The sequence below is a fragment of the Barbatula barbatula genome (genome assembly GCF_947034865.1).
Source record: "Barbatula barbatula genome assembly, chromosome: 11".
Taxonomy (NCBI): Eukaryota; Metazoa; Chordata; class Actinopteri; order Cypriniformes; family Nemacheilidae; genus Barbatula; species Barbatula barbatula.
Window position 1 is genome coordinate 18830995 of NC_136774.1, and position 21772 is coordinate 18852766.

General features: G+C 39.5%; 2 protein-coding genes across 7 annotated transcripts in view; one reads left to right on the forward strand and one right to left on the reverse strand.

Moving 5' to 3' along the window:
- fnbp1l (formin binding protein 1-like) overlaps window positions 1–14501 on the forward strand; it is a 38203-nt gene extending 23702 nt beyond the window's left edge. The window contains exons 2-16 of one of the 3 annotated variants that reach the window (XM_079466650.1): window positions 1402–1517; window positions 3180–3230; window positions 4572–4719; window positions 4813–4875; window positions 5556–5660; window positions 5820–5948; window positions 6226–6372; window positions 7420–7623; window positions 7978–8130; window positions 10425–10534; window positions 10726–10858; window positions 11106–11200; window positions 11620–11759; window positions 12555–12713; window positions 13465–14501. In XM_079466650.1, the coding sequence (XP_079322776.1) occupies window positions 1402–1517; window positions 3180–3230; window positions 4572–4719; window positions 4813–4875; window positions 5556–5660; window positions 5820–5948; window positions 6226–6372; window positions 7420–7623; window positions 7978–8130; window positions 10425–10534; window positions 10726–10858; window positions 11106–11200; window positions 11620–11759; window positions 12555–12713; window positions 13465–13472 (1761 nt within the window). In that variant the 3' untranslated portion in view covers window positions 13473–14501. Of the gene's footprint in view, window positions 1–1401; window positions 1518–3179; window positions 3231–4571; window positions 4720–4812; window positions 4876–5555; window positions 5661–5819; window positions 5949–6225; window positions 6373–7419; window positions 7624–7977; window positions 8131–10424; window positions 10535–10725; window positions 10859–11105; window positions 11201–11619; window positions 11760–12554 lie in introns of all 3 variants that reach the window. The other 2 variants (XM_079466652.1, XM_079466651.1) reach the window with 2 other exon arrangements.
- A 1396-nt stretch (window positions 14502–15897) lies between these two features.
- Window positions 15898–21772, reverse strand: part of bcar3 (BCAR3 adaptor protein, NSP family member) — a 51514-nt gene continuing 45639 nt past the window's right edge. For all 4 annotated transcript variants that reach the window (XM_079466645.1, XM_079466646.1, XM_079466647.1 and 1 more), the window contains 8 exons: window positions 20789–21228; window positions 19980–20080; window positions 18854–19551; window positions 18113–18228; window positions 17784–17955; window positions 17566–17677; window positions 17283–17489; window positions 15898–16795 (listed from right to left, as the gene is read on the reverse strand). In XM_079466645.1, the coding sequence (XP_079322771.1) occupies window positions 16620–16795; window positions 17283–17489; window positions 17566–17677; window positions 17784–17955; window positions 18113–18228; window positions 18854–19551; window positions 19980–20080; window positions 20789–21228 (2022 nt within the window). In that variant the 3' untranslated portion in view covers window positions 15898–16619. The remainder of the gene's footprint in view (window positions 16796–17282; window positions 17490–17565; window positions 17678–17783; window positions 17956–18112; window positions 18229–18853; window positions 19552–19979; window positions 20081–20788; window positions 21229–21772) is intronic.

Below are 21772 nucleotides of genomic sequence, written 5' to 3' on the forward strand. Positions count from 1 at the left end.
ACCATGTCGATTCGTGTACGCAGCACAGTTTGAATGTTAAACAAAACGGTTGTTTTGGTCATTGTCGTAGCATAACGGCTTATATGATAGAGGCCTAACAAACAGGGAAGCAAACGCAATGATACGGACGACCCAATCAGTAAGCAAACGTGGGCAACCACGCCTGCGTATTCCGTTTACACAGAAACGCCACCCCAGAGTTTTCAAACTAAAGCCGGGTGGGGCTTTTCCCTGCTCTCTTTACTTCCCCCATCTGAGTCTGTTAAATCGAGGGCTTTACCATAAATAGGCCTGAAATGTTAAGCTGTAAACTTTACTCCTCCGTAGAGTTGTGTGTCGTTCAGACCGCAGATGGATGGTGTTGTGTACAGTATGTGTTGTTGGGTTGGCGGTGTGGATTGTGATGTAATCGCTGTGAGCTGGAACAGCTCAGCCAGTTTGCCGTCCAGATTGGCACTCTGCGGTTATTTAGACGACAGAATGACAGTTAAAACACAGACATTTTTCCGTAACTTTGACAATAACAATATATTGTGTTTCATTAAATAATAAATCTGAGCAATAACACATATAATTAAGCCGGGTAAAAATTCCTGGAAACATAGTTTTGGTGTTTATCAACCACAGGCCAGAAACAGGGAAATAAAGTTTAATTCTGAATTCTTTAAGACCATGCAGGCTAGCGATCAATGTTTATCACATTTACATTACATTTAGTCATTTAGCAGACGCTTTTATCCAAAGCGACTTGCAAAGAATTCGGGAGCAATAAGCGATATGTCAAAAAAGCAATAGTACATTAGGTGCTAATACAAAGTTACTAGTTTCAACAAAAGCCAGACCACTACCTGTTGAGAGAAGAGGGTTAGTGTTTTTTTTCATTTGTCTGTCAAGTATTCACAGAAGAGATGGGTTTTAAGTAGTTTTTTGAAGGTTGTGAGAGATGTGGTTGACCGGACAGCCTTAGGAAGAATGTTCCACCAGGAAGGAGTTGTGAAGGAATCAATAGCTATGTGGTTGTCGTTTTTTGTAAAACAGCCTTCCAAACATCTCGATTAACAGGTCAATGATCACATGATTTACTTATTTTTTTCTCTTGGTTTACAGTTTGTATATTCATTTTGAGAAGGTTGAAATTGTTATCTGGATCATGTTTAAGATGCTGTATATAGACTAAAGACTACCAGAAATGTTCAAATTCTGCTCAAAGGAATCAAACGCTCCTCGTTCTTTACGTGAATGTTTATTCAAAGATTTATATTCTGCAGTCACCCAGCAAATGTTTAATATTCTTCAAACAAGTCTTTCCATATTCATGTTTCCTGTCTGGCAGCAGCAGGCCGGTAGAAGATAAAACTTCCATTCACTCGATCTCCATCTTCCTCTCTCTCTCTTGATCAGGACCAGTTTGAAAATCTGGACAAGCACACGCAATGGGGCATCGATTTTCTGGAGCGCTATTCAAAATTCGTGAAGGAGCGTCTGGATATCGAGCAGACGTATGCGAAGCAGTTACGGTGAGTCTATACATTTTTGCCATCAGTTCTGATGTCTGGTTCTGTTGACCAATGCATTTTTTGCTTTTTCAATATATTAAAGGGGTGGTGCAATAGTCCTTCATGCATTCTGACTTAACATGGTCAACTTGTCAAAAAAGGAGTTGGACATATCGCATAGTATTTAGTCGTACACAGAAACTGTGTGTGTTACCTCCGCAGGTGGTGTAGTTTATCAGTCTAAATATACATTTGTATTGACAACTTGCACCATAATAATGTGATTTTGATATCCCTAACAAGGGCATCCTTCTTGATCCATGTTATTGACATGTGATTGACATGTTATTGATTTTTCTGATCGTTCCCAGATGAGGTAATGTTGCTTAGGGAGTCGATGTGATGGTGAGAGACACATCAGTGGTCATAAACAACACAGCGCTGTTTCCCCTGCAGGTTCCACATTGTAAGATTTGATGTGAGATCAAACTATGAATGAGACATGCTGGGAATTCGCCGCAGGACATTGCAGCTGGGACCTTTTCTCTCTCTCTCTCCTCTGCTTTGTCTTTTCTCTTGTCTCCACTTCTCACTACTTCTCTCCTGATCTCCATTTCTCTCCTCTCTTGGGATGCATATGTCTCTGTAGACATTCTGTCGTTGCCTAGATACGGTCATAGAGTCCCTTCTCTTCCCCCTCTCAAATCTCATTGAGCGTTTTGGTGTACCACATTTATTCTAGCTGACAGATCCCACACTGCTCTCTAACCCCCGCGAGACACGGCCCGTTACACATGGCAACACCCAGACTGCGTTTTCCCTCAAGAGCTGACATAGTGAGGAGTCAATGGAGCTGATGTAGATGACTCTTGAATATCTCCGTTATGTATTGTTATTTTGTATATTAAAGGGATAGTTCACCCAAAAATGACAATTCTGTCATCATTTAGTGAATATTCAGCAAGATCTGACATTGACAGAAGAATAAAAGTTATTTTTGAGAAATGATCCGAGTATTAAGCATACCCAAGCCGTGGAAAGGGGAAGTGTCTTTTTGTTTGATCTAATTCCTGAAGTGAATTTGAGGAACCTACAGGTTGTGACAGGCATCATTTGTGCAGCTCAGTGGGGGTGCGTGTTGAGGAAGGGGATCTCTCACTCCCCTGCAAACTAAACAGAGCCCCCTCAAGAGAGATGGATGCCAAAGTGCGGCAGCAGAGCGTCTCTCAACAGCTCCCACATAAGATTCATCTAAGCGTTCCTTCCCTTGAGTTTATTTTGCGTGGGACGAGGGAAGGGGAAGAGGCATTAGCATACCATCACTTTCTTGGCCTGTTTACCGTGGCCTGCTTACATTTTCTGATGCGAAAACCAAACATGCTGTAGACAGACTGTTGTTTTCCCTTCAGAGCTGTACAAATAGCTGTAGTTTTTAAATGAAGTTTGATCCCTGATGTTGATGTTTTGCTTTCCTGTAGCTCTGTGGTAAGAGCATTGCGTTAACAACGCAAGGTTGTGGGTACGATCTCTGGGGATTGCAGATACCTATGTAAAATGTATAGGATGTAATTCGCTTTGGATAAAAGCGTCTCCCAAATGCCTAAATGAAATGTAATGTTGATTCATCTAGGCAAAATGGGAAGGAAAATCATATGCATTTTAAATTAATTTGTTTCTCAACAGGAATCTGGTGAAGAAATACTGCCCCAAACGCTCCAAAGATGATGAGCCCCGGTGAGTTGAGCTTCAGGCAGTGACAGAAATGGAAATAAGTCAAATATTTTACATTTATACTGCCTTGCTTTTCGAACAATTTCCATTTAAATATTTATTTTCTGTTGACTGAATGTTGTTCTTTTAATAAACTGATGTTTAAGCTGATAATAAGTTAAACAGTAAATAAATATGTTAAATGACTCATTTTAATTCTCGTTTTGGCTGCAGCATGTTCTGTTTGCTGTAGGTTTAGGTGTAAGGGGGTGTAGGTTGGGAATGGGGGGTTTATGTTGGGTGTCAGCACAGGACCCTCCCACATCCCGTAATTAATTCCATTATACAGGAATAATTTCTCTCAGCGTGTTTCTGTCCCGGGACATTCTTCATGAAGTGTACAGACAGCTCGCTTATTAGAACTCAACTCCGGAGGTGCACACACTCCCCCAAAGAGAAGATACGGGCCGCCTAGTGTGCTTGTGAAGGAGAGATTTTTAATATAGCGAGCTAGTCATGCCTCGCAGGGTGGCCTTAGGTCAATATCAACATACAGATAGACTGAAGTCTGTGGGTCCCCGGGGGACGTGAAAGCAACCTGAGGAGATTCCATGTGTGTTTGTGCGTATGTGTGTGTTGTATGTTGAATGCATTTCATTTTTTATAAAGGCATAGACAATGGGAGCTTTCAAAACCTAAGCAAATAAATGTCCCATATTTGAGTTCATGTGAGGTCTAGTGCATACGTCACATGAAAATCTTAAATGTTTTCTAGTACTCGTTTTTTTTTTAATTTTTTGTTTGTTGCATTTCGCTGTCTTTAGCTTTGTGATTTAATTAATTAATGTCGCAATGTTTCTTTTGTTAAAAATGAACAAAAATCTTGTTTTAAGCAAGTACATAAAGAATAGGTTTACAAAACCGTCTCCTTACCCCCATTGCTATAGTAAGATTATTATTATGATTTGTTAGTTGAGCTGTCCGGTACAGTTTCATGGAAAATGTCTTGTTTGATATTTTTTTGACATTTGATTTCAGCTTTCATGAAGTTAAGTGCATGAAATAATGTGCGATGGTCTATTTCAAAAAATATAAGCTGGGGATATAAGATATTCATATTATAATGTATGAAGAGAATTATTATAATATATTTATAATTAAACTAAATTATAAAAGTCTATTAATACAAATAAATAATGAATATTTAACATTTTTGCTAATTTAAATTTTACAAAAACATTCCTTACATTTGATTACTAATACCACCAATGCATTAGAAAATGTATGGAGAACAGCTGTTTTACCATAAACCAAGTTTATCATATATACTATAGTCATCAGTATTTTGTTTTTGTCATCCGGTAGGTTCACTTCCTGTTTGTCGTTCAACGCCATACTGAACGAGTTGAATGACTACGCGGGTCAACGAGAGGTCGTTGCCGAGGAGATGGGGCACAAAGTGTACGGGGAGCTGATGAGATACTCAATGGACCTGAAGGCAGAGAGGAAACATGTGAGTATCGACTATATACACCTGAGCTTGAACGCAGTGATGCTTTAGCTAAGAGATTTTATTTTTAATTCCTTTCTCGTGTCTTCACCACAGCACCTTCAGGAGGGAAGAAAGACCCAGCAGTATCTAGACCAGTGCTGGAAACACATGGATAATGTGAGTATTTTGGGGGTTTAGGATTGGAAAATAAGCAGCACTTGAGAACAATGTTTAATGTATTGCTGGTTTACAAGTTGGAGTTGTGTCACTAAATATAAATGTGGGTGACCGATTCACAACCTCTCCTCCGGCTGTGACCGGGGATCCAGATGTCTGGTCGTGCGTGCGTGTGTGCGCACAAAACCGAAGAAAGTGACAGTGCTATGAAGCGGAAAGCTGTTGGCACCGACGCAAACCTTCCTGTGGCTCACTTATGTTATCAAGCTCCCTTTTTCCATTCCGTTTTCCCTCTTTCTGGGATTCGTACCCTTTGCTGCATTCCTGCATCTTGTAGGTTTCCTGCCTGTCAGTGCGTCTCGTAGACAGCGAGGCTGAAGTATTTTTGCAGTTTTATGGTTGCTGTGGACCGAGGCCAGCAATCTGGCGTTGAGAACTGCCGTGTCGTAATAGCACAACTATTGCTCTGTCTTGCACTGTCACGAAATGAATCACAGATGCTTTGGAAGCCATAACGCCTTACTCTTCTTTTGCATGTATGTTTGTGTGAGTTTCAGTATCTTTTGTCACCAGATCACATCCTGTCAGATTTGACAAACGGTGCAGCGATGTGCTTGCTGTGTCATAAGAATGACATCCCGTCTGTTTTGACAGCCCATCTTTTTTTCTTTATTTCACAGAGTAAAAAGAAGTTTGAGCGAGAATGCAGAGAGGCAGAGAAATCACAGATGATGTACGATAGGTTAGACAATGACATCAACGCCACGAAGTCTGAAGTGGAAAAGGTAGGTCGTGTGATCCTTGATTTATTTTGTAACTGACAAAAACCATTAGAAAAACAGCATGTGAATTTAGCGTTTGGACCCAACACTGGGGTTGTTCTGAGGTCTGGATTGAACTCTCTGTGTGTCAGTAATAGAGATTGACCATTCGTTCTGTCTTAGGCAAAGTCCCAGCTGTATCTAAGGCAACACATGGCAGAGGAAAGCAAGAACGAGTACGCCGCCCAGTTACAAAACTTAAACACTGAGCAGTGGAAGCACTTTAACGTGTCCATCCCTCAGATATTCAAGGTGAGACTGTCTGCTTTCTGTCTGTTGTGTTAAATGACTAATGCTTCCCCAAACCTGCTTTTTATTTATTATTATTTCTTTTCTAGATTTTTTAATAATGTAACTTTAAACAATTTGATTGAAGTGCGAGGGAGTTTTATATTCTTTAGAGCTTTTGTTTGCCAAAAGAATATACAGAAGTGCATAATGAGTCATTGTATTTTTTGTCTATATGCATCATGTTTTGATATAGAAGAGTTTAATGTCCTGAAGTTGAAACATTTCCATATGTTTGCAGAATCTGCAGGACATGGATGAACGTCGGACGGTCAAGCTGGGGGAGACGTACCGGAGTTTTGCTGAGGTGGAACGAAGAGTCATTCCCATTATCTCCAAATGCCTGGAGGGCATGGTGACCGCCGCCAAAAATGTGGACGAGCGCAGGGTAAGTGCCGGAACACACAACGTACGTTTCCACAAGTAACAAATCATGCGCCATTATAAACTGAAGGGAATGTACCGTGCTTCCGCCTGAGGATTTTCTCGGTGACTATGATCCAGTACACCAGCGGAGAAAGGCAGTATCAGAGATGGCTTGTGGGAGTGGACAGTTGAGAAAGGAAAACACTAGTTGCTGTTTGCTGAATTCTGCTGCCGGTACTGATGTTTATGAAAAGGTTACTTGTGGCGCCACAATGGAGGCGACGTACACCTAGTGTTTTTGTTTTTCTTTCTAAAGGTCCCCGGGGCAGTTTGAAGAAAAATGACTCTGCTTTAAGGAAAAGTTCATTAGGCAATAATAAGTCTATCATTTTAATAATTTATTCACCCCTTTGTTATTTCAAACCCATGTGACACGGAGTACATTATTATCCGGCCTAGTCTGCTTTTCATTCTGTGTTTCTGTTCTCTTATTTCTCCTCTATTATTCCTTACTAATGGTCACTACTTTCGCCTAGCAAAGAACCATTTGGCGCTCATTATGACCCATTTCTGTGTATGCTTTTGTTTATGACCTCACTTTGAGTTGTCCTGGGACTACCCAACGCCCTCTGAAGAAATGCTAAGGTCAAATGAACCTCATTGATACTGTTAAAGTGGTAAAATATAGCTAGTTCTTTTGTAATGAGCACCACACCCTCGACAAACACACTCTCAAACTGTTGACCATCTTTCGTTGCCATTATTGAGATACGAATGTCCATATAATGCCTTTTCATGCCGTAACAAAATATGAGTGCTGGCACAGGGCTCTTGGTGTGATACAGTTCTTAAAATGATGTGGGCTGGTAACCAGTCAACATGAAACTACTTGACCAGTTGAATATTTTCAGTATTGTTAACTTAGGTTGGCTGGGTCACGTATTTGAAAAGCACAAATAAAGGTGCGGTACAAATACAGTTGTAGTTTTAGTTTGTAAAGAAACAAAAGGGAGTGTGCAGACTGAATGAAACATGTTAAAATGTTAAACCTGATATCTTCCTCCCACAGGATTCGGATATCGTTGTGGAGTCATTTAAGTCGGGTTTCAAGCCCCCTGGTGAATTCCCATTTGAGGATTTCAGTCAGAACATCCAGAGGGCGGGGTCAGACGGCACCATCGGGACCCCCAAAAATGAGGCAGGCAAACCAGACCCCAAACATGCCATCAGCAGAACCAAAAACAAGCTTTGGCTTTTTGGGAAGAAACCCAAGGTGAGGTTTAGACACTTTTGTCACATCTTTCAACTTTTTTTCAATTTTAAGGCTCGTTTGCTTAATAGGTAATCAAATAAAGCCAACGTCAATGCTAGGCTTTTCTAGCTTGTGTGTTATTGCCACAGGGTGAACTTCTGCTTTCAAACCTCTACTGCTACAAGCTGCCTGACCTTTATTTCTTTTTTGAGAGTGCTACTTCATGTTTTTTGTTCCTTTGAAAGTAACATTTAAGATTGAAACTGGCTAGGAAGCAACATTAGCAAGTTATATTTAGTAGTCTTTTCATTTACCACCATTGTTTTGTCATAATATGTTTGGTCATACGCTCACCTAAAATCTTTGTTGTCCCAGATTCCCCCAACCATTCCTCCCCCTCCCCGCCCAAGTTTTCCCTCTGGCCCTTTCCAGTCTCCCAAATTCCCTTCTGAGCGGATAACAAACCGCCTGTCTGAAATGAAAATCTCAAAATCTAAGATCCAGTCCTTCCGAGCTGTGAGAAGAGGGGTAAGAGTCGGCCTGTGTGATTTTGGAGTGGCTTTAAAGTTAGTTGAAGGTAGAGCTTGCGCTTGAGCCGGTTTCTCTCACCCATGGTTTAGCTGATTCCTGCACGTGAAAAGATTGGACTGATGAAAAGTGTTTTTTAAATGAAGGAATTAAGCTTCATCTGGGTCCGAAGAGCTGTGCTTCTGATTTTAGCTGTGGGATATTGAAATACGTCTTGCAATTGTTGCATAATGCAGTAGAACGTGGTGGAGGTGTGTGTTGGGTGGATGTTATTTCTTTTTTAAGATGTAAACGCTAATGCCGACTACTAAAGACACCAAAGGTGCTTTCACACGACAGTGATTTAATAGATGAAGACCATCAAAGCTGTATCTTCCGCCCCTCTCCAAAGCTAAGCATGTTGCATTCAGAAGGTTTAAATGTTTTTGTACTAAAAATGGTGGCTGCCACTCATGTTGCCTCAGATTTGTTTATTCAAATGAAAATACATAAATTCTTGTTCTTGTGTTTGGTGGACATTTTAAATCACTGTATGTATGAACATCCTTCTAAAAATCCTTCTTGGAGACGGAAGAGTTGGGAATAGGTCTACGTGACGTGATATTTGTGCATACGCATCTAGGAGTTGAGTCTGGAAATATCACAGATTTGAACAATTGCATTTTGAAGATCCTGAGCTAAGTTTGAACTCTTTATGGAAAAATAGCTTATTGTTTGTGTATTTCATGCCTACACAACAAAAATGTTAATCATGCAGCCGTGGATCTCTTTAAAAAAATATGCGCCTGTGTTCCCACAAATGAACGAATGATGACTGTTCACCTACAATTGAGAGAGAATACATGTGGAGACTCTTTAACATTTAACATTTATAAACAGCTGTTCTTAAATCTCACAAGCTTCAGCGTTTATTTCATTAACATTTTCTATATTTATATGGACGGTTTCATTAGACACTGGCCCGAAGTTACCTTCCGGTCTGTGTTTGTTGATCAGTCTGGCTAGTTGCTATCAAACTATTCAACTATTCAAACTATTTATTTTAATCGATTTACTGTTATTTAGATCAATATTTTATCGTAAACTAATTGTAGTTAATACACAATCTGTTTAATTTTATTAAATCAACAATTTGTTCAATGGGCCGTGTAACTTTGTCGCATTTAAGTTTAGCCATGAAGCGGCTCTTCTACTGGTAACCCAAAAGAATACTGGCTAGACGTACTTTTAACTTGCTAGCTAATGTAATTTAGTTATTTATTTAGCTTGTTATCAGATATAGTCTGCAGGGACTCTATTCTTTGCAGATGTGTACCGGAAGTTAAGTTTGGGCCACACAAGCGTGCATGTGCAGCAACGTTTGTTTATGTTGTTACTTTGAACCCGTCTCTAGCCAGGTGCATCGTTGTTAGTTGTAATCCTAACGCCTGTTATCTGTCATCATAATAGATGACCTTTTCCAATTGACGGTAAAAGAACAGCAACAATATAGTCGATAGGATGGTTTAAGATAAATAATGTTGAAATCAAAGTTGAGGTCGTCGTCAGATTTCTGGCTAGTTCAGGTTAATGACCAGACTTCAAGTTGTGGTATTAACCATATCATACTCGCATGAACTTATTCTGAACTCATGGCGCGAACTTGGTCAGTGTTTTGTCTAAAACCTGGTTCTGATGAGTGATTTTCTTTTGTTCTTGCTGTGACAATAACATTTACTACTCAGTGGTCGTTGAGACTGGTAAGTTTTTGGTGATTTTTGTCTTGATATCTTCTTTATGTACTTCTAGACATACCTCGGTTTGAGAATAGATTTTGTGTGTTTAGTTATAAGACTATTTTCTCTTTAGCTCCCAAGTGCAGAACATGCCTTGACTTAAACAGTTCCTTCCTTTTATTCATACAGCTTAAAGATGTCTATCTTACAATGTGGGTTCATGTTTACAAACTTTCTTCAAATTACAAAATTGCAACGTTTGCAGTGCAAACAAATGGGCCCATTAAGCTATGGGAAAGACGCGATAGTGCACGCAAAAATACTAATTCGTTCATAATATATTCACCCTCATGTCGTTCCATTCTTCTTTCTTCTGTGGAACACAAAATAAGTTATTTCGAGAAATGTAGGTTTTGTCCATACAATGGAAGTCAACGGGGGCCAGTTTCAGAACGTTCTTCAAAAAATATCTTCCTTTGTGTTCTGCAGATGAAAGTCATACAGGTTTGGAATGACATGAAGATGAGTATTTTGAGAATTTGTATTTTTGGGTGAACGATTAACTTGTGTTTTATACAGGCACCTACATTAGAGGATCTGAGCCACCTTCCCCCCGAACAGAGACGCAAAAAACTGCAACAGAGAATCGATGAGCTGAACAAAGAACTACAGAAGGAAATGGACCAAAGGTAGATCGTGTATAGAAGTTTTTTATTCTCACGTAATATTAATTATCCATTATATACTGTTAACAAAAAATATGTGTTTAAAAAACATAAGTTGTTTGTTTTCATTTCTTTTTATATTAAAATGACATAAAAATGCAGTAATCTTTGGTTTGAAAATTATATTTTAAAATCCCAAATGTTCCCCATCACAGAGATGCTCTCAACAAAATGAAGGACGTCTATGAGAAGAATCCACAGATGGGCGACCCCGGGAGCCTCCAGCCCAAGATTTCAGAGACCATATGCAACATGGAGAAACTCCGTTCCGAGATCCACAAAAATGAGGTAACCTTCCCAGAGGATAGGCTCATTGTTGCGGTCTTATAAGGAAGCACAGCCTCCGGGAACGTACATCTGGCCAAATTTGACATGCAGCAGCTGACCAACACTGTGCGCCAGCGACCCCTAGTGGAGGAGTCACAATCCAGATTCTTTGTTTGCGTTCAATGCACTTCGACAAAGTTTTTCTTTAACCTTTTGCTTGAGTGGATTCTTACAATTATTTAATTCGAAACAATGTGTTTCACTTCAGAGTTGGCTAGCAGAGGTGGAAGGGAAGCATGGTTCCCGCAGCGAGCGACGGTCCAGTGCGGATGTGAACCATCACGCTCCTCATGGCAGAGAGAGGTCTGTGTTTCCTGATTACATTATCTGCATTCTCAAGACAAGGCTTATAATATATCTGCTATACAGTCGTCTCCTGTGGGAGTCTTAACTGTTTGTAATGCAAAGCTTAGAAGGGGCTGTTGAGATGTCCCTGCTGTTCTGCAAGATTGTTGTCTATGGAAATGAAGAGACTGTAAAAGGCACAGCAGCTGTGTTAACAAGACATATGGGGGGTTGGTTATGTTTTAAGGTACATTTAAAGGATGTTCAATAGTTTTTCTTTGCAACATAGGTTTGTATACTGTAAGATACAGATTAGGGCAAATGCCAAATTTGTAAGGTTTTGGATAAAGCGACTGCTGAATAAATCAGACAGTTGTATAGTTCGTACACTATTATTACTTCATTTATTGACAAATATTTTCTATTTTTATTGGTAGTCCTGAAGGCAGTTACACAGACGATCAGAACCAGGAGCATCGGTCTCCACCTCAGCCCGATCCACATGAGTTTGATGATGAGTTTGAAGACGACCCTCTTCCTGCTATTGGCCACTGCAAAGCTCTTTACTCTTTTGATGGTAGGATAAAAACATGAGTGGGTTGTTTTTATAACTCAGGATATTTAATTTTTACAAAAATCAAGGACATGTCACATGGAATTCTCATTACTGTAATGCCAAAAACGAATTTAGTTTGATTATTAACAATATATATATATATATATATATATATATATATATATATATATATATATATACTAGATAATTGATTTCCCATGGTACTGTTTATGTTTGCTTTTAAAAAATATAGTTTCAATGTTCATTGTAAATAATGTGATTTTTATTGACAATATAAAATGTTAGACATCCAGATGCAATGTGGTAATGAGAATGTTTTATTCCTATTAAAATGGCATTATGCATAAGCTCATAATAGTATAAAAATAGGCAATTTATTTGAAACAAAAATGGTATTTTCAGTGTTTTTTTCATGATCATCTCGGGTTTCTTTTGTGTTGTTTCCAGAGAGAAAACAAACGTGTTTCTTTGTGTGTGAGAGCGTGAACGGAATGAATCAAGAAGGATGAATCTCATGAAATATCATGTCAAACTCACACACCCTCCCCACAGAAAAGAAAAGTGTTTGTTTTAAATAAAAAAAATATGCTTAATACTAAAATAAGTTGATTCTTTACACTGTGACATCACTCCAACTATTGTGAACTCTTTGGACTGCTGTAATGAGAATTCGATTTTTTGACCCGGACATTCATAAGATATAACATTGCTGCGTTTCAACATAGAATCAGCCACAAACATTCCTCACTGACTTCCTGTTCAATGCGTAATGTTAAAACTGTGTGTTTCTCGTAGGCTCTAATGAAGGCACATTGGTAATGAAGGAAAACGAGGTGCTGTACATCATAGAGGAAGATAAAGGCGACGGATGGACGCGGGTTCGAAAACAGGGCGGAGAGGAGGGCTACGTCCCAACTTCATACGTTGAGATCACACTGGAGAAAAACAGCAAAGGTGCGGTCACCTACATATGAGCCCCGCCCAGTTATGACATCACACATGGGAAGCTGTGTAAGGTTTATCGCGACTCATCGAGCGCAGCTTGGCTGACTCCTGTATGCTTTTGTTCACTGTGTGAGCCCGAGGACGAACACACAAACACTGACTTTGTTCATCTGCACTGCCACGTTGCTGCAGTGGATAGATCCTGAGCTGAGGCAACTTTTTATTGATGAGATTTTTTTAACGCTTTTAATGAATGAGTGCTCGGTGCACTATTTTGAATCAGTTTTTATATTTTCAACCTGTGAAAACGCTAAACAGAACGAAATACCTGCTTTCCAAATGTCTGTCGGAAAGATGATTTGCTGAAATCTTACAGCTTTCTATTTTATTCAGATTTACTTTTATGTGCCGTGTGTCTATCGTCCGTTATGTGTTCTATTCGCTGTTCTCTCTGATTTTTCCACTTCGTCTCTGAAAAATCAGTTTTGGAATTTTATCAATTTGGTTCACCTCTTCTGGCAGGTTCCCCCTTTTTCTTAAACCCTCGCAGGGGCACAGCCATAACTTTTCATTTGTAACCAGAGGTTCAAGGCATTAAATACAAACCAATCAAGTTAAACCAGTCTAATGATCATGTAAATTCACAGCAGCTCTAGCGCCCTCTGTTGGTGGAGGTGATTTGCCACAACTTTTTCTGTTTTTGATCGATTTTTCTGTTCTCTTGTCAGTGACTCTGTCCTTTCTCTCTCTGTGGCTACAGGTTCCTGATTGGATGAGTGGGGTTCTGAGGTGTTTGGTGGACGGGACTCACTGCTGTGGGTCTGTTAGTGGGCGGTGGGGGGAATTTAACACCGGGACATGATTTAAGAGCCGTGCTGGGGCAGTATGCATGTTTGCGCATGCTGTTTGTGTCATGTCCATTAACATCATTCCATTGCAGCAGACATTCAGGGTGTGCAGGGATGGGCTCACAATGGGGAACCGAGACGCCCTTGAGCAATAACAGAGAACGATAATGTTAGAAACCCAAAGAGAGTCATTGCCTGCCACTAACATTTGTGCTCCATTTCAAGTCAGAGGAATCTTTGTTTGTGCCATCTCATGTACCTGCACGATCCATAGCTGTTCCTTCCTCACTCTGACCAACTTGTTCCCTTAATAGGATTTAACCACTTAGCCGCCTCTAATCTCTAAATACGTCTGTGATTTATCAGTGTCTTGTTCGTCTCCGTCTTTACTTTAAAATGTCTTCATTTCGTCATCGATGCGTTCCGTCATGAATGTTATGTTAACCGTGCTGTCCTTAACCGAAAAGCATGACCAATCAGAATAGAGGAAGCATGGGGCTACAGTTCCCACAGCAACGTGCATCCACTTGCCCCACCCCCTGTTGCCTTGATGGACCAAAGGAGTGTGATGCAGTTCTACTTTCGATCAGCAGGTGGAGCCAAACATCATACAAAACGAGCAGAGAAAACTCTTCGAGAACAACAAACCTATCATTACAAAAAATACCAGCATATCTGCCTTAATTTCAAGCTTCTGTGTGCTAACTTAAAGCCTTTAAAGGTTTTTCTGCCCTTCTATGCCCCCACGAAAACTCCAGCTCCTGATAACGTGTTAAAAGAACTTGCTCATCGGCTCCCAGCAAGGGACCGCGTATCTCTATAATGCGATCTCAAGTGCGTGTTTTTGTGAATGTGATTCCTGCCTATAAAACTGTATGCATATGGATGAATATATGCGTATATGTATATAACTAGTTCGTTTTTATCATTAAACTGTATTAACATCTTTTATTTGAGAACGAATGTGTTTTTATTGATGCTCTAACCAAGCAAATGACTGTGCTTGTACATCCGAACCCTGCCGTTATCACTTTATCACCAGTTCTTCATGGTTGAATCCTATTCTCGGTGGACCTTGGTCTTAACCAATGCACTTTTTACCCTCATGCATTTGAATTGGAGTATTGGTGAGCGTGTGACCTCAGACGCGAATGCTCCTTGTATGGATGTGTTAGACGGTGGTGACCACTATATGCGGGTTTGTGTTGGAGCAAGAGAAATAAATGCTTATGACTGTCTCGTTTGACTGATTCAATTTGTTCATCAATCTAGTGAACAAGCAGGTATTGCTATATATAGCTTAAAACAGCATTATATAATAACAGAAGCAGCCAAAGTGTGATTCACTTTTTCTTCACTCTTTTGTGTTGAGGCAGAAGAAGGTCAATACTTGTCAGCGTAATGCAGTTTTCTTTGTCTTGTTTTACTGGAGGTGCTATATATTGCTATTCATTGCTTTTGATTATTGCTGTCTCGGCAGATTAGATATGCATTTCACTTCAAGTGAAACAGCAGGCACACCTTTATTCTCCGCTCATCTCGCCAGACACGAAACAAAACAATAGAGACACCTGACTTAGATGAAGTTTTCAGTGCATTAGAAACAAATGATCAAACTTGTAATCTGGGAAAGAATATTTAACTTTTTGCGGTAAAAGAACTCTCGTCAGAGTTCTTCTTGTGGATATATGGACTACAAACATGCTATAATGATAATAATAGTGACAAAAACCGCTACCCTTCAAAAGTTTAGGACCACTTTTTAGTTTTATCCTATATTGGAATCATAGTAAACTCTTCAAAACTATGAAATAACACAGATTGTTGTTTAGGAATAGTGTTGTAACTAATCCAAAGTAAATAAGATCTCTGTAATTGAGCATCTTGAGTGACCCATTGTGTAGAATTGGCTTAAATATAAAATAATTTTTCACTTTTGTGATAAAAGTCCTATCTATGCCAAGCTAGGTTTAATATTCTGTCAAAGTAAAAATGTCTTTTAATAAAATTTAGAACCATTACATTTTTGTCTACAAGACTAATTTCTAACGTTTAAGCGTATGTCTTCAGATCAAAATGTTTTTAAGGTCATGGAAAAGATTTTAAAGAATGCACGTAAATGTAAATAATGTGTATATGTGATGTATATGTGTCTATATTTTAAGCTGAAACCTAACAACTCAATGTTTAGGGCCGTCTCTATTTTTACTTCATGTAATGACATTAATACTTTTTAAATGTGTATTTATTTTTTGGTCATCTGTATGATGTGTATAATTGATTGTAGGAAAAAGTAGAAATCTTAGTATGATATTGAATTTATATGAAATTCAACGAGACAATTTCTGTAACCGAAATAAAAACATTTTATTAGATATTTATTCATAATTTTTTAGAATATTCCATTTCAAATTTTATGCGTGACTATTTACAGGTCAACAATACTAAATACAATATATTACACAAACTAGCCTTCACGTGTTTAAACTAGAGATAAATATGTACAGCATTTACCATTTGGGATTTTTTAACTGATCAGGTCTGCATTGACCGGCAGACTTCATGATATGAGACAAGAACAGTGTATACTAGCATTTTAAACATTGCTTCCTCCTTTCACAGAACTTCAGATCCATCTTAAAGTTATAGTCCATCATATCTGTTCTCTTCCCGTTCATCACTTTGCAGGTCACGTGATTACCACATATACATATTTTGAGTCCTGCAACATTCTTTCTGTGGACACCCTGACCTACAATCTTCTGGTGGATTATGTATGGCCATTAGATCAAATCGGCATATACATTTAGTCATTTAGCAGACTAAATACACTTCCTTCTTTGATGCATTTTACACCAACTGTTTCCTGCCCATTTCAGCAGTCAGAAGTGTACAGCACAAATACACCTTTGTAAAGTCTATATGGAAGAAATAAACTATCCATAGATGTGCCAGATGAACTCATGAATGCTTTCCAAATTGCAAGAGGAAGATCTTTTGACTCCATGTGCAGCATATTCAGTGTGCAGTACTGAATTGAATGTACAGTATAAACAGTCTTTTTATTTCAGAGTTCTGTGTGTTTCACTGCAGGTTCTAGTTTTCTAGACAGGGCTGTGAGGATAAGTTTGAACTTGTCGTATCTTTCCGTCTGATTCACGGCCGCCCCTCTGCTCCCCCAAAGCAGACGCATCTGAAAATCCGTCCTGAGGATCTCCAACATGTCATCAATAGGTTGGAAATCTGGAAAAGGGAAAATATTTTTATATTCAATTTTAAATTATTTTTGTTTTTCCGTGAAACACAAAAGAAGATATTTTGAATAATGTAGGACAGCAAACAGTTCTGGGGCACTTTTGACCACCATTATATGGTACATTTCCAAATCAATGGGGTCCAAGAACTGTTGCATTCGTCCAAATATTATTTTTTGGTGTTCAAACAAAAAGAAATATATACAGGTTTGGAACAATTCGTGATCGAATTTTCATTTGTAGGTAATCTTTTCTTTAGGTAACCACAAGCCTTTTCAAAATTTAAAACTACAATATTGCCAAAACTCATTCGAAAATTCCAGATGTAGAACTCTGGCTTAAAAATATAACTTCTCCACTGAGCAGTTCAACGGCGAATCGAAATCTAACCACGTCTATCACATTAACCTCTATATGTCTCATGACTTCCCTTCAATTGAAGCACATTAGTTTCGAAATGACTTGCCCGGACTTACCCTTCAGGATCCGCTGTGCGTTGCAGGTGTAGGTGTCTGCGTTGCGAGCGACAGCACGAGCACCCTCTAGGTGGCGGAACATGATTTCACATCCTTGGTCGTTGTTCTCCCAGATGTCCATGCAGTCGAAGGTGACCACTGACCTCTCCATCAGGGTGAGGAGAGGCATCAGCAGGGGAACGCTGGCATGGCTCAGGGGAATTTCAGCTGAAAGTCAAACCAATAACTTAATCACAAATCGCCTATAAATGCCATTTTAATACTAATAAATTCAAAAACCTACCACTTCCTTCATAGAGTCCTTTGTAAAATGGCTTCAAAGATTTCTCATAAATAATGGCCGTCTGTGTGTATTTCCGCCGCAAGGTAGTCCACGTATGGTCCAATCTGGTGATCTGATATAACAAAATATCACACACTGAGTTGGATTTCAACACAGAAAATAGATTAGAGAGAACCTGAAGAGTTTGTGTGTAGCCGATGGGAGGAGCGTTTTGGTACCTGAGGCATGTCCAGTGCTTTCATTAGTGAGGAAAAGGCATAAAGGTCTCCCATGGAGTCTTTGAGTTCCAGAGCGACCAGAATGATCCGGTTTAGGGTGGCTGCTCTCTCTTCTAGACTTCCTGTGCACCCTAGGATATCCACAGCGACGGCAATTGCCATGGTGCTATGCCTGTTAAAAAAGGACAAGTCATGCATGTTAAATGTGACTAAACACAGAAGTTTGTTTGGCACGAATTAGAGCTTTGGCAAAAAGTCAAGAATTTATTATAAAGTTTTTCGTTTCAAAATTCTGTCTTTTAGATCAGGTGTTGACAGCATCCGTTTACCTTTCCATGATATCCTGACGCAGCTGTCTCCCGTGAGGAAGGGTCACTAACTCCAGCCCGGAGGTCACGCCCATCTGACCTTTCATCTCCTCGGAAACATTCAGTATCCTAGCAACCTGTATCATGCGCACACACACACAGTACTTTAAAGAAACCCACTTCAAAGATCATAAGTACCTCCACTAATAAGCTGAGGCATGATTCTAGAGGATTTAAGAATTTGGAATTAAACTGAAAGATGTGGGTGGGCCGAGCCTGTTTTCTACTTCTAATATTGATCTTGTGACTGACATGAACAACAATCTTGTGATTTAATTCTCAGGCATCCAGACAAAAGCCTAGTCTCAGTACCTCTGTCAGAGAGAAACGTGGAACATAAGACCCTTTTGGTGTTGCTCTTTAATTGAATTGAAATACATTTGGCTGTGTATCGCAGCTGTGGTTTGTTTTTAGCTCTGCAGGAATAACCGGTGTCCATTTTGAAGAGCAGACTGACTCACATAATAAGATTTTAATTACAGACGCATCGTTCATGCTTGTATTCAATGGGTGTGGACGGTTATCCCCAGTTCCATTTTGATAGTCATCTTTGTTGTGTGTTTAGTTTCTTGTTAACCTCTCATATTTTGAAACTGAAAGCTATATGAAACTTATATCAAACTTTTGTAGATAAGTCATCTGTTGTCATGAGGCTTTTAAAGTCTACATGAAATGCAATGTGACTTGACTTTGTAATCATACCTGACAGTCTGCGTGCAGGATGTGTTTAGCAATCGTCTTTGGATCTTGACCGACGACGAGTTCCTTTGCTTTCTTTAACACTGTCATCTCCAGCGGCTTGTTCTCCACCGGCAGAAGGCGGAAGTTTGCGTCTCCCGGTTTAAATGCCGATTCAGTTTCAAACACGGGTCTTATAAAACCTTTACTGTTGTTGGCATCCTCTTCGTCTGTTTTCTCTTCCTCGCTGTCGTGGTTCAAAGCTTCGATTGCATTATGGTAAGAACTGCGATCCAGTTTATTGGTGCTCTCGGTTCTTCTTAAATCCAGTTCGCTCTTTAGCCGTTCCACGTAACCGCTAGTATGCAAGCTGTTCATCTTTTCCCACTCGGCAATACTGCAAGGACTCAGTTCACAATAGCTCACTTCCGGGCTACCCGACGGGTGCTGTTGTTGGAATAAATTCTGCAGTTTGTAGGGCTTCACTGGAGGTACCGGTGGGGTGCAGGATGTTCTCATAGAAGGCACCTTGCTGGGTTTAGGGGGTGGCTTGGGAAACAACTGGCTGTCAGATCCACGGATAGCCTCGCCTGGCTGGGTGTCAAAAGCAATCCTGCGGGGTACCGTGGGGCTCAGTGCTGGCTCACTTCCGGTTCGGAATACTGGGGATTTAGGGCACGGCTGGCGTTCCATATGTGGTGCCTGTGCATGGGTCCTACAGCCTGAAAGCAAAATATATCAGCGTTTTATTGAAATATCTTTCATTTAAATAAACAGCAAGCTATGTCAGTGGAAACGCGACTGAAGGTTTTGCGATCTGCATTGCAAAACAGATTTTTGATGTGGACAGCAAAGGGTCGTTTTTCGCATCTCCAGTCCACCGACACGGGCATAATTTATCCCCACTTTCATTCTGCTCCGAAGAGCTTTTATTTTGCATTCCAATCTTACGTCTCGTTTCACACGTTTAACATTCAGCTGCTCAAAATAAAGGCCAGAAGGACATTTTGACTTTGAGAATTACTTTCGCTCAGGCACAAAGTGCGTGTAGAGAAGATGACTGGTTTTCAAGGCTGTCAGAAGTGCCTATCGCTAGAGGTTCGGAGGCGTGACGGGGTATCAGGGAAGATGAAAGCTGACAGACACTCACCGATTGGGAGAAAACTCTCAGACTGATGGGTCTTTAGTGGCCGTCTCCTCTCCTGAACGTGGTTTAGACATGCCGGTTGACTTCCACACTTATCCTTGTTGCTGGAAGGAGAAAGAGAGGTCACTTAGTTTCTTCTGAGGGTTTTCAAGAATACGATGACATGAATCACACCCACACACACCTTGCTATTGCCATCACTGCTTGATGTGGGCCGGTACACACGTATTATGATCTGTGCTTTAAAAATACTGCCAATTATGTTTGTGTAAGGGCAGCACAACCAACTAACAGAATTATTCGATTTTTTTCTTTTAAGTATGAATATCAGAAATTTAGCAAAAAATCTCATCCTAGACATTTCCGTAAAGGACAATAATGAATCATTAATATTTCCATTGTTAACATGTTTGAACAAACATTTTTAATTTGATTAAATTATAAATGTTATTATAACTGATTATGTACACTAACAATGTTTTTTCTTTATGCTCATTTAAATTTTTCGATACAATTTGTATACAATTTGAAATCTATATTTTCATAATTTTTATATAATTACTTAGGTTTTTATTAAATGTTATATGTAGCGATACACATAATTTGAATAATATGAATAATTGTATATCATTTTTTACATTCTTATATTTATAATATTTGCATTTTAAATGATTTTATATAGTTATGTATCCTGAATAATAAGCTTATTCCATGAATTGTTTTTATTTATAAATATTACATTTATCTCACGTTCGATGAGCGTACAGAGTTTTGAACGATTGTAAAACTAGGATAGATAGTCTTTCCCTCACCTGAGGAGATTCCCACGGCCAAGGGTGTGATCCTGGCCGTGTCCGTTCACGATATTCAGACTTAACCGTTTAGAAGTCAGATTCTTCCTCTCCGAGTATCCCGTCTCTGCACGAGTCGATCCGACTCTGTATTTCTCCTCCAAGCATCTGAGAGGAAGAGCTCTGTTGATTGGCTGAAAGATAATAGCTCCCACAACCTCAGAAACCGGCGCACGGTTGCCCACATAGTATCGTACTAATGCAGGGATGTTGTCGAACCCATCCTTCTCAAAGAAGTACTGCACCAGGGAATAGGCCTCGTTCATGGCTAAGACATTTTTGTTGATTTTGAAGTGCTGGGCCGTGTTCTTCCACTGGCAGGTCAGGACGTAGTTTCCCGGGCTGGACAGCGAGTCTCGGATAAGAAAGTCCCCATCTCGCTGGACCAGGTTTTCTGCCACCTAAAAAAAATCAAATTAATATTAAGTGCCTTTTAATTTTTTGGCCATGTGTGCGGATATAAATGAAATACTTTCATTAATTTACATATATGATTTGATTTGTATAAGATACCGTACCTTTGATAATACTTGTGTAAATATTTAAGAAGGAAGTGATGCGTTTCTACTCATAGATCTGGTTTTGTACTTTGAACTTTATCTCTAATCATGTTGCAGTATGTGTGTAGAGTAAACATTAGAGGAACTACGTTTATGACAGTGATACATGGCACGACCGGAAAATTCGTTTCTTTGTGGATCACCAGAGCATTCAAGCAGTATAGAATGATGGATCGCCTCTCCAAACTGAATTGTATGTATGTCTGCTGGAAGTGATTCAGAATCTGAATGAATCATAATAAGGGATAGGTATTCAAAACCAAATATCTCTGCCTGCTAGTAGTAAATCAGGACTGTTTCAAACAGAAGAAGGTTAAATTTTTTGTGTATTATCTAAAGTGATCCCATTAGGAAGTTTCTTATACAATTCTTATACATAAATTAT